Source organism: Rhinoraja longicauda, chromosome 44 (assembly GCF_053455715.1).
Source record: "Rhinoraja longicauda isolate Sanriku21f chromosome 44, sRhiLon1.1, whole genome shotgun sequence".
Classification (NCBI taxonomy): domain Eukaryota; kingdom Metazoa; phylum Chordata; class Chondrichthyes; order Rajiformes; family Arhynchobatidae; genus Rhinoraja; species Rhinoraja longicauda.
Genome location: NC_135996.1, coordinates 5,016,946 through 5,029,448, shown reverse-complemented (window position 1 = coordinate 5,029,448; position 12,503 = coordinate 5,016,946). Strand labels below are relative to the sequence as shown.

Sequence of the window (12,503 nt, the reverse complement as noted above, 5' to 3'; positions counted from 1 at the left end):
GATCAGGGGGTATGGAGAGAAGGCAGGTACGGGATACTGAGTTGGATGATCAGCCATGCTCATATTGAATGGCGGTGCAGGCTCGAAGGGCCGAATGGCCTACTGCACCTATTTTCTATGTTTCTATGTTTCAGAGATGCTGCCTGACCCGCTGAGTTGCTCCAGTTTTTTTTGGTGTCTATCTTCGGCGAGGCGGACGGACTGACGGATGTGGTTTCCATTTATCTGACGACTGCCTTTTTGTCCCCCAGAATTGACGAAGACTTGCTCGGAGACGGTCACAGCTACAGCCCAAAGGCAATCCACTCCTGGCTGACCAGAGTCATGTACAACCGGTAAGTGAGAGGTCGCTGGAGCTGGTGGAGTGCCCAGCTTTTTGGACGAGGGAATTGATGATTTGGATGAGGGAATTGAATGCAACATCTCCAAGTTTGCGGATGTTCTGGAACAAACAAGAGTTTTAGTACATCTATATACTAAAACACTCGTTTGTTTGTTCCTGAACTACAGTCAAAACTACACGACCACGCGACAATTGTAGGCCCACCTTACTCACCGTCGTCCCTTTGGTGCTAATGGAAGAAGTTTCATTGAAATTGGTGTTATCGGGAGGAGGAGGATAAGGGGGATGGAGTGAGGGAGATTTAGATTTAGATTTTTTAGATTTAGAGATACAGCGCGGAAACAGGCCCTTCGGCCCACCGGGTCCGCGCCGCCCAGCGATCCCCGCACACTAACACTATCCTACACACACACTAGGGACAATTTTTACATTTGCCCAGTTAATTAACCTACATACCTGCACGTCTTTGGAGTGTGGGAGGAAACCGAAGATCTCGGAGAAAACCCACGCAGGTCACGGGGAGAACGTACAAACTCCGTACAGACGGCGCCCGTAGTCAGGATCGAACCTGAGTCTCCGGCGCTGCATTCGCTGTAAGGCGGCAACTCTACCGCCGCGCCACCGAGGAGGGAGGGGGGAGGAGATGGTGCTACACCAATGCAGGAGAGGTTTGGGCCCAACAGGTCCACTTGGTCTGGCGTCCCTCTAAAGCTGTCCTGTCCATGTACCTGTCTGAATGTTTCTTGAGCGTTGTGACAGTCCCTGCCTCAACTCACTTTCTCTCTCTCTCTCTCTCTCTCTCCGCTTCTTTCCTCAGGAGATCCAGGATGAACCCACTCTGGAACACAGTCATCGTCGGAGGAATGAACAATGGCGAGAGGTAACTGGATGAACTGGGAGTGGGTGGGTGGGGGGGAGCGGGAGCCAGGTCTGGAGATGTGGGCGTTATGCAGTAGTTGTAAACTCACATAGAAACATAGAAAATAGGTGCAGGAGTAGGCCATTCGGCCCCTCGAGCCTGCACCGCCATTCAATATGATCATGGCTGATCATCCAACTCAGTATCCCGTACCTGCCTTCTCTCCATACCCCCTGATCCCTTTAGCCACAAGGGCCACATCTAACTCCCTCTTAAATATAGCCAATGAACTGGCCTCAACTACCTTCTGTGGCAGAGAATTCCACAGATTCATCACTGTGTGAAAAAAAACTTTCTCATCTCGGTCCTAAAAGACTTCCCCCTTATCCTTAAACTGTGTGGCCCCTTGTTCTGGAATTCCCCAACATCGGGAACAATCTTCCTGCATCTAGCCTGTCCAACCCCTTAAGAAGTTTCTATAAGATCCCCCCTCAATCTTCTAAATTCCAGCGAGTACAAGCCGAGTCTATCCAGTCTTTCTTCATATGAAAGTCCTGCCACCCCAGGAATCAATCTGGTGAACCTTCTCTGTACTCCCTCATGGACGAAGCAGACATTGTTTCAAGCAAGAAAAACATTCTTCAGAAAATCTCCTCCAACCTCAATTTTAGTTTTTTATTTCAAGTTTGCTTTGCCGTTCCCTTCCTCCGGCCTACTCTACATTTTCCTTGATCTCCATTCCCTGTTTTCACTCATTCGCACTTCCTTAAGTATCCATCTCCCTCTCCCCCCCCTGACGTCGGTCTGAAGAAGGGTCTCGACCCCCGAAACACACAAAGAGCACTGGAAGCCAGAATCGAACCCGGGTCTCTGGCGCTGTGAGTTCATAAGTGATAGGAGCAGAATTAGGCCATTCGGCCCATCAAGTCTTCTAAGCCATTGTGGAAGAAATTAATTTAGAGGGAAATTAATGGAAATTGAAAAGTGGAGATTTCGCAAATTTGCTTCGAGATTTTATTGCATGACTAGACCAAGTTGGGCCCAAACCTCTCCTGCATTGGTCCAGCACCCTCTCTCCCCTCTCCCCCCCACTCCCCTCTCTTTTTAGATTTAGAGATACAGCGCGGAAACAGGCCCTTCGGCCCCACCGAGTCCGCGCCGCCCAGCGATCCCCGCACATTAACATTATCCTACATACACTAGGGACAATTTTTACATGTTACCCAGTCAATTAACCTACGTACCTGTACGTCTCTGGAGTTTACGTTTATGTTAATCTTATTCAACAAAAAATGGTTAATACAAGTCAAACACAATACAAGTCAAGTCAATTTTATTTGTATAGCACATTTAAAACAACCCACATTGACCAAAGTGCTGTACATCAGTTCAGGTACTAAGAACGAACGTACGAACAAGGGCATCTTGACGTTATTCTATCTCACCTTTCAGGCAGGCCGCGCCAACATCCCCATTTACAGGAACATTTCTATGGCACTAGCAGTAGGGGGCGGGGTTGGTCGACTAACGTCACACAGGCTTCCTTATCTCCTCCACCATTTCATGTTTACATTTACCATCCACACATTCCCAGACAAGAAATAATAATACGTCTAATCTTTGCCCGTTCCCACGAACCTCTTCGGCACCTGGTCAACGAGAGATGCCAATTGTCAATAGACAATAGGTGCAGGAGGAGGCCATTTGGCCCTTCGAGCCTGTACGCACCGCCATTCAAAGTGATCATGGCTGATCATTCTCAATCAGTACCCCGTTCCTGCCTTCTCCCCATACCCCCTGACTCCGCTGTCCTTAAGAGCTCTATCTAGCTCTCTCTTGAATGCATTCAGAGAATTGGCCTCCACTGCCTTCTGAGGCAGAGAATTCCACAGATTCACAACTCTCTGACTGAAAAGGTTTTTCCTCATCTCAGTTCTAAATGGCCGACCCTTTATTCTTAAACTGTGGCCCCTGGTTCTGGACTCCCCCAACATTGGGAACATGTTTCCTGCCTCTAACGTGTCCAACCCCTTAATAATCTTATACGTTTCGATAAGATCCCCTCTCATCCGTCTAAATTCCAGTATAAGAAAATAACTGCAGATGCTGGTACAAATCGATTTATTCACAAAATGCTGGAATAACTCAGCAGGTCAGGCAACATCTCGGGAGAGAAGGAATGGGTGACGTTTCGGGTCGAGACCCTTCTTCAGACCCGAAATTCCAGTGTATACAAGCCTAGTCGCTCCAGTCTTTCAACATATGACAGTCCCGCCATTCCGGGAATTAACCTGGTAAACCTACGACGCTGTCACATCCAAGCACCCTGTCGTTACCTTGTTCAATTCCAATCAAAATTAAGTAAGGAAGGATATCAATTTTTCTTCCACAGCCATTCCATCACGGTTGATCTATCTCTCCCTCCTAACCCCCTCTCTCCTGGCTTCTCCCCATAACCCCCTGACACCCGCACTAATCAAGAATCTATCTATCTCTGCCTTAAAAATACCCACTGACTTGTGGCCTCCACAGCCGTCTGTGGCAAAGAATCCCACAGATTCACCGCCCTCTGACTGAAGAAATTCCTCCTCATCTCCTTCCTAAAGGAACGCCCTTTAATTCTGAGGCTGTGCCCTCTGGTCCGAGACTCTCCCACTAGTGGAGTCATCCTCTCCACATCCACTCTATCCAGGCCGCTCACTGTTCTGTACGTTTCAATGAGGTCCCCCCTCGTCCTTCTAAACTCCAGCGAGTACAGGCCCAATGCTGACAAACGCTCAACCTAGGTTAACCTGTGAGGCAGCGGCTCTGTACTGCTGGCCTGATGTACGTGGCCTGTACTGCTACCCGCGGCTCTGTACTGCTGGCCTGATGTACGTGTACTAAAACCAGCGACCAATTCTTGCAGCTTCCTGGGTTACGTGGACAAGCTGGGAGTTGCCTACGAGGCGCCGACGGTGGCCACGGGTTTTGGCGCGTACCTGGCGCAGGTGAGTCCCCGATGTTCAGCGCGCCCTCGACCAGTTTTACCGTCCCGCCCCCTCCGGCCCTTGCACTGACAGCTTCTGCTCTGCCCCCAAACAGCCCCTGATGAGGGAAGTGGCGGAAAACAACCCTGTCATCTCTAAAGACGAGGCGCGGAAGCTGATCGAACGCTGCCTGAAGGTCCTGTACTACCGAGACGCACGCTCCTACAACCGGGTGAGCCAAGCCTGACCACTTTGGTTTACTGTCACGTGTACCGAGGGAGTTTAGTTTAGAGATACAGCGCGGAAACAGGCCCTTCAGCCCGCCGAGTCCGCGCCGCCCAGCGATCCCCGCACACTAACCCTATCCTACACACACTACGGACAATTTACACTTACACCAAGACAATTAACCTACAAACCTGCACGTCTTTGGAGATTTTTAGATTTTTTTTAAATTTGGAGATACAGCGCGGAAACAGGCCCACCGAGTCCGCGCCGCCCAGCGATCCCCGCACACTAACACTACCTTACACACACTAGGGACAATTTACACGCACACCAAGCCAATTAACCTACAAACCTGCACGTGTTTGGAGTGTGGGAGGAAACCGAAGATCTCGGAGAAAACGCACGCAGGTCACGGGGAGAACGTACAGGCAGCGCCCGTAGTCAGGATCGAACCTGAGTCTCCGGCGCTGCATTCGCTGTAAGGCGGCAACTCTACCGCTGCGCCACCGTGCCGCCCTAATGCCGGGGTTACTTGAAGTTAGAGAAATCAATGGGTTGTAAGCTGCCCAAGCGAAATGTGAGTTGTTGTTCCTCCAATGTGCGCTGGGCCTCACTCTGAGCCCAGCGATCCCCGCACACTAACACTATCCTACACACACTAGGGACAATTTACACGCACACCAAGCCAATTAACCTACAAACCTGCACGTGTTTGGAGTGTGGGAGGAAACCGAAGATCTCGGAGAAAACCCGCGCAGGTCACGGGGTGAACGCACAAACTCCGTACAGACGGCGCCCTTTTTCGGGATCGAACCCGGTTCTCCGGCGCTGCGAGCGTTGTAAGGCAGCAACTCTACCGCGATACCGCCCCAGAGACCACGGGCTTCACGGTGTTAATGTCTACAGGCCCCCCGTGGTTGGAGCTCTCCGCAGTCGATCCCCGGCAGAGGGATCGCTAGCTCCGCGATGTGGAAGTCCGCGGTGTGGAAGCTCCGGGAAGGGCCGCCAACCCCTCGACGTTAGGCCGCAGGGCTCTCGGTGTCGTGAGGGGCCATTATAAGCCACCATCTTTGTTTCTTTTGTCTCGCAGTACCAGCTGGCGACGGTCACGGCGGCGGGCGTGGAAATCGAGGGGCCGCTGACGTCAGAGACCAACTGGGACATTGCCCACAGTATAAGGTGACCGGGCCGAGGGGGGGGGGGGGGGGCAAAGTACAACAGCGGGGTGGGCGGGGGACCTGTGGCATTGCCACCGCCTCTCATGGACACGGCAATGGGAATTAAAGTGCTCGCAAAATCTCATCAGGCCCCATTTGGAGTACCGCAAGCAAATATGGGCCCCGTATCTGAGGAAGGATAAGGCCATAAGGAACAGGAGTAGAATTAGGCCATTCGGCCCATCGAGTCTACTCCGCCGTTCAATCGGGGTTGATCTATCTCTCCCTCCTCACCCCATCCTCCTGCCTTCTCCCCATAACCTCTGACACCTGTAACTCGCTCTGGATGAGCTCGTGCTGGCTCTGGAGAGGGTCCAGAGGAGGTTTACCATATCGATCCCAGGAATGAGTGGGTTAACGTACGATGAGCATTTGTCGGCACTGGGCCTGTACTCGCTGGAGTTTAGAAGGATAAGGGGGGGGGGGGCCTCATTGAAACGTACAGAACAGTGAGCGGCCTGGATAGAGTGGATGTGGAGAGGATGTTTCCACTAGTGGGAGAGTGTAGGACCAGAGGGCACAGCCTCAGAATTAAAGGATGTTCCTTCAGGAAGGAGATGAGGAGGAATTTCTTTAGTCAATCTGTGGGATTCTTTGCCACAGACGGCTGTGGAGGCCATCGATGGATATTTACAAGACAGAGATAGATAGATTCTTGATTAATGCGCGTGTCGGGGGTTATGGGGAGAAGGCAGGAGAATTGGGTTAGGAGGGAGAGATAGATCAGCCATGATTGAATGGTGGAGTAGACGATGGGCTGAATGGCCTAATTCTGCTCCTAGCAGAATTCGGCAAGAACAGGAAAGCAGAATGGTGGCCAATTAGGAAAAGGGGAGATGCAACGTGACCTGGGTGTCATGGTACACCAGTCATTGAAAGGAAGCGTGCAGGTGCAGCAGGCAGTGAAGAAAGCGAATGGTATGTTAGCATTCATAGCAAGAGGATTTGAGTATAGGAGCAGGGAGGTTCAGCTGCAGTTGTACAGGGCCTTGGTGAGACCGCACCTGGAGTATTGTGTACAGTTTTGGTCTCCTAATGTGAGGAAAGACATTCTAGTCTTAGAGGAGTACAGAGAAGGTTCACCAGATTGATCCCTGGGATGGCAGGACTTTCATATGAAGAAAGACTGGATAGACTCGGCTTGTACTCGCTGGAATTTAGAAGACTGAGGGGGGATCTTATAGAAACATATAAAATTCTTAAGGGGTTGGAGAGGCTAGATGCGGGAAGATTGTTCCCGATGTTGGGGAAGTCCAGAACCAGGGGTCACAGCTTAAGGATAAGGGGGAAGTCTTTTAGGACCGAGATGAGAAAACATTTCTTCACACAGAGAGTGGTGAATCTGTGGAATTCTCTGCCACAGAAGGTAGTTGAGGCCAGTTCATTGGCTATATTTAAGAGGGAGTTAGATGTGGCCCTTGTGGCTAAAGGGATCAGGGGGTATGGAGAGAAGGCAGGTACAGGTTACTGAGTTGGATGATCAGCCATGATTATATTGAATGGCGGTGCAGGCTCGAAGGGCCGAATGGCCTACTCCTGCACCTATTTTCTATGTCTATGTTTCTATCCCTAATGAACTTATGAGACAGAGAACAGAATGACCAGCCTAGGAGTATAAGAAAATAACTGCAGATGCTGGTACAAATCGAAGGTATTTATTCACAAAATGCTGGAGTAACTCAGTAGGTCAGGCAGCATCTCGGGAGAGAAGGAATGGGTGACGTTTCGGGCCGAGACCCTTCTTCAGACTGAGCCTAGGAGTATGATTGATTGAATAGATACTAAAGCACAGGAACAGGCCCCATGGCCCACCGGGTTGATATGGGCCATCGATCACTAGTTCACACTAGTTCCATGTTATCAAATTTATTCCCTAAACGCAGGGCAATTTACAGAGTCCAATTAAATCTGTTCCATGTAATCCCACTTTCTCATCCACTCCCTGCAGTTAATAATAATAATAATAATATTTAATAATAGTATATTCCTTTATTTGTCCCACACCGGGGAAATTTACAGTGTTACAGCAGCAAAGTGGATAGCAAGAGACATTCATTATAAATAAAAATAAAGACAAGGATAAATTTTTCAGGTTACTGTGTATTCCTTAACTGTTACTGTTGACTCGTGTGCTGGGAGCAGTGCTGGTTGTGCAGTCTCACAGCAGCGGGAAGGAAGGACCTCCTATATCTCTCCTTCACGCACTTGGGGTGAGGGAGTCTGTCACCGAAGGAGCTACTCAGTGCAGTGACAATGTCCTGCATGGGGTGGGAGTCGTTGTCCAGCAGCCATGTTAACTTTCCCATCATCCTCCTCTCTCCCACCGCCTGCACTGAGTCGAGGGGGCAACCCAGGGCAGAGCTGGCTTTCCTGACCAGCTTGTCGAGTCTCTTCCCCTCCGCTGCCGAGACAGCGGAGAATGAACATTATTCTAACTTATCCTGCTTTCAATAGACAATAGGTGCAGGAGTAGGCCATTCGGCCCTTTGAGCCAGCACCGCCAATCAATGTGATCATGGCTGATCATTCTCAATCAGTACCTCGTTCCTGCTTTCTCCCCATACCCCCTGACTCCGCTATCCTTAAGAGCTCTATCTAGCTCTCTCTTGAATGTATTCAGAGAATTGGCCTCCACTGCCCTCTGAGGCCGAGAATTCCACAGATTCACAACTCTCTGAGTGAAAAGGTTTTTCCTCATCTCCGTTCTAAATGGCCTACCCCTTATTCTTAAACTGTGGCCCCTGGTTCTGGACTCCCCCAACATTGGGAACATGTTTCCTGCCTCTAACATTTCCAACCCCTTAATAATCTTATACGTTTCGATAAGATCCCCTCTCATCCTTCTAAATTCCAGTGTATACAAACCTAGTCGCTCCAGTCTTTCAACATATGACAGTCCCGCCATTCCGGGAATTAACCTGGTGAACCTACGCTGCACGCCCTCAATAGCAAGAATATCCTTCCTCAAATTTGGAGACCAAAACTACACACAGTACTCCAGGTGCGGTCTCACTAGGGCCCTGTACAACTGCAGAAGGACCTCTTTGCTCCTATACTCAACTCCTCTTGTTATGAAGGCCAACATTCCATTGGCTTTCTTCACTGCCTGCTGTACCTGCATGCTTCCTTTCAGCGACTGATGCACTAAGACACCCAGATCACGTTGTACGTCCCCTTTTCCTAACTTGACACCATTCAAATAATAATCTGCCTTCCTATTCCTACCACCAAAGTGGATAACCTCACACTTATCTACATTAAACTGTATCTGCCATACATCCGCCCACTCACACAACCTGTCCAAGTCACTCATCCACTCCCGACACACTGAGGTGCAATTTACAGTTTAATTTGAGAGATACAGCACGGAAACAGGCCCATCGGCCCACCGAGTCTGTGCCGACCAGCGATCCCCGCACACTAGCACTATCCTACACACACTAGGGACGATTTACAATTTTGCAGAAGCCAGCCAGAGAGTTGGGTTTGATCCTGACCCCGGGTGCTGCCTGTGTGGAGTTTACAGGTGGGCATTAAATTCTGGGTCAGGGCGGTGATGATTTAATGATACAGCGCGGTAACAGGCCCTTCGGCCCACCGAGTCTGTGTCGACCAGCGATCCCCGCACACTAGTACTAACACACACCAAGGATCATTTACAATTTTAGCAAAGCCAATTAGCCCACAAACCCGTACGTCTTTGGAGTGTGGGAGGAAACTGGAGCTGCCATAGAGTTGCTGCCTCACGGCGCCAGAGACCCGGGTTCGATCCTAGCCACGGGCGCTGTCTGCACGGAGTTTGCACGTTCTCTCCGTGACCGGGTGTGTTTTCTCCGGGTGCTTCAGTTTCCTCCACACCCCAAAGACGTGCAGGTTAATTCGTTTCTGTAAATTGTCCCCAGAGTGTGGGATAGAGGTGATTGCTGGTCAGTGGGCCGAAGGGCCTGTTTCCGCGCTGCATCTCTAAACTAAAACTATATTTGCCTCTCTCCACTGGCTCCCAGTACAGTACAGAATCAACTTCAAGCTCCTATTCACACACAAAGCCCCCCCCCCCCCCCCCAATATCAAAAATCTTCTAACCCACCACTCTATCCCCAGGTCCCTTGGGGCTACTCACTATTCCGCGGTCTAGGCTTAAGCTCAGGGGTGACCGCGCTTTTGCGGTTGCAGCTCCTAGACTGTGGAACAGCATCCCTCTCCCCATCAGAACTGCCCCCTCCATCGACTCCTTCAAGTCCAGGCTCAAAACCTATTTCTACTCCCTAGCGTTTGAGGCCCTCTGAGGGGGCGCTGTGAACTGTTTATGTATGTGCTGTTATGTTTGTGTGCCATTGTAATGTTCGTTCTTAGTACCTGAACTGATGTACAGCACTTTGGTCAACGTGGGTTGTTTTTAAATGTGCTATACAAATAGACTTGACTTGACTCATTTTATAACTGAACCTTTTTTATTTCAGTGGGTTTGAGTAGAAGAGCTCGGAATGTACAGCAGGGGGCGGTGAAGCAACAGAAGCTGAACCTGTCCACGAGTTAGTCCAAGAGCCATTGCTGGTCGAATATTGTACCTCTTGGAACCTGTTTTTTTGTGTTTGCTTTAATGCTTATAATGGGGGGTGGGGAGGGAATAGGGATGGTGTTAATGTACAAAAATAAAGAACTCTTTGCAAGGAAGGACTGGTGTTGCTCCACACTTTTTTTTATAACATTCGGGATTTTGCAAAATGTGCTTTAGTTTAGAGATACAGCAGGGAAGCAGACCTTCGACCCACCGAGTCTACACCGACCAGCGATCCCAGTACACTAGCACTATCCTACGCACTATGGACAATTTACAGAAGCCAATTAACAGTGGCGCAGAGGTAGAGTTGCTGCCTCACGGCGCCAGAGACCCGGGTTCGATCCTGACCTCGGGTGCTGCCTGTCTGGAGTTTGCACGTTTCCCCGTGACCGCGTGGGTTTCCTCCCACATCCTAAAGTGCACGTGCGGGCTTGTAGGTTAATTGGCCTTCTGTAAATCACCCCCTTAGTGCGTGGCGGGATAAATTTAGTTTAGTTAGGAGATGTAGCAGGAAACCGGCCCTTCGGCCCACCGAGTCTACACTGACCAGCGATCACCAAGTACACTAGTTCTATCCCGCACATGAGGGACCATTTACAGAAGCCCCTTAACCTACAAACTTGTACGTCTTTGGAGTGTGGGACGAAACCGGACCACCCATGCGGTCATGGGGGAATGTACAAACTCCGCACAGACGGCACCTGAAGTCAGGATCAAACCCGGGTGTCTGTCGGTGTAAGGCGGCAACTCTACCGCTGGGCCACCCTTCTGAATATAGTTTAAATTAAAGATTGGTTCTGCAAGAGATACAAGTGCATTCAGCGTGGAAATTGGAAGGCATGTTCGCCAATTTGTGTTCTATGTGTGTCACGGGCGGCACGGTAGCGCAGCGGTAGAGTTGCTGCTTTACAGCGAATGCAGCGCCGGAGACTCAGGTTCGATCCTGACTACGGGTGCTGCACTGTAAGGAGTTTGTACGTTCTCCCCGTGACCTGCGTGGGTTTTCTCCGAGATCTTCGGTTTCCTCCCACACTCCAAAGACGTACAGGTATGTAGGTTAATTGGCTGGGTAAATGTAAAAATTGTCCCTAGTGGGTGTAGGATAGTGTTAATGTGCGGGGATCGCTGGGCGGCGCGGACTTGGTGGGCCGAAAAGGCCTGTTTCCGGCTGTATATATATGATATGATGATATGATATGAGAGCAGAGAGTTTGATTCAGGGTTCACACAATGGGCAGCTAGCCACCAGGAGTCTCCTTGTTCTTGCAATTGCGGAACGTAGAAAGGTGGTGCAGTGGCAGAGTTGCTGACTCACAGCGCCGGAGACCCAGGTTCGAACCCGACTGCGGCCGCTGTCTGTGCGGAGTTTGCATGTTCTCCCCGTGACCTGCGTAGGGTTTTCTCCGGGTGCTCCGGTTTCCTCCCACACTCCAAAGACGTGTTCGTGCGGGTTTGTGGGTTAATTGGCTTCTGTAAATTGCCCCTATTGACGAGTGGGATAAGTTTAGTTTGGAGATGTGTCATGGAAACGGGCCCTTCGTGACCAGAAATCGCCCGTACACTCATTCCACAGGCTAGGGGCGATTTACAGAAGACAATTAACCGACAAACCTGCACGTCCTTGGAATATGGGAGGAAACTGGAGCACCCGGAGAAAACCCACGCAGGTCACGGGAAGAACGTGTAAACTCCGTACAGACAGCGCCCGTAGTCGTGGTCAAACCCGGGTCTCTGGCGCTGTGAGGAAGGAACTCTACCACTGTGGCCCATATAAGATTATTAAGGGGTTGGACACGTTAGAGGCAGGAAACATGTTCCCAATGTTGGGGGAGTCCAGAACCAGGGGCCACACACAGTTTAAGAATAAGGGGTCGGCCATTTAGAACGGAGATGTGGAAAAACTTTTTCAGTCAGAGAGTTGTAAATCTGTGGAATTCTCTGCCTCAGAAGGCAGTGGAGGCCAATTCTCTGAATGCATTCAAGAGAGAGCTCTTAAGGATAGCGGAGTCAGGGGGTATGGGGAGAGGGCAGGAACGGGGTACTGATTGTGGCTGATCAGCCATGATCACATTGAATGGTGGTGCTGGCTCGAAGGGCCGAATGACCTACTCCTGCATCTATTGCCTATTGTCCACTGTGCCACCCATAAACTAGTGTGTAGTTACCGCACATGCCTGTAAATTATAACTAGCGTGTACGGGTGATCAATGGTCGGCGTGGACTCGTTGGAATAGTCTGTTTCCATGCTGTATATATCTCTAAACTCGAAGGTATGGCACTGGAACAGGCCCTTCGGCCCGCAATGTTCGTGCTGAACATGATGCTA

The 12,503-nt window shown here is 50.3% G+C and overlaps 1 protein-coding gene across 1 annotated transcript in view; it reads left to right on the top strand.

The window, feature by feature from the left end:
- Nucleotides 1-10,290, top strand: part of psmb4 (proteasome 20S subunit beta 4) — a 12,786-nt gene extending 2,496 nt beyond the window's left edge. Inside the window, exons 2-7 of the mRNA XM_078431917.1 lie at nt 252-335; nt 1,161-1,223; nt 4,111-4,192; nt 4,287-4,403; nt 5,490-5,578; nt 10,077-10,290. Of these exons, the coding sequence (XP_078288043.1) occupies nt 252-335; nt 1,161-1,223; nt 4,111-4,192; nt 4,287-4,403; nt 5,490-5,578; nt 10,077-10,089 (448 nt within the window). The 3' untranslated portion in view covers nt 10,090-10,290. The remainder of the gene's footprint in view (nt 1-251; nt 336-1,160; nt 1,224-4,110; nt 4,193-4,286; nt 4,404-5,489; nt 5,579-10,076) is intronic.
- Nucleotides 10,291-12,503: the final 2,213 nt, after the last annotated feature.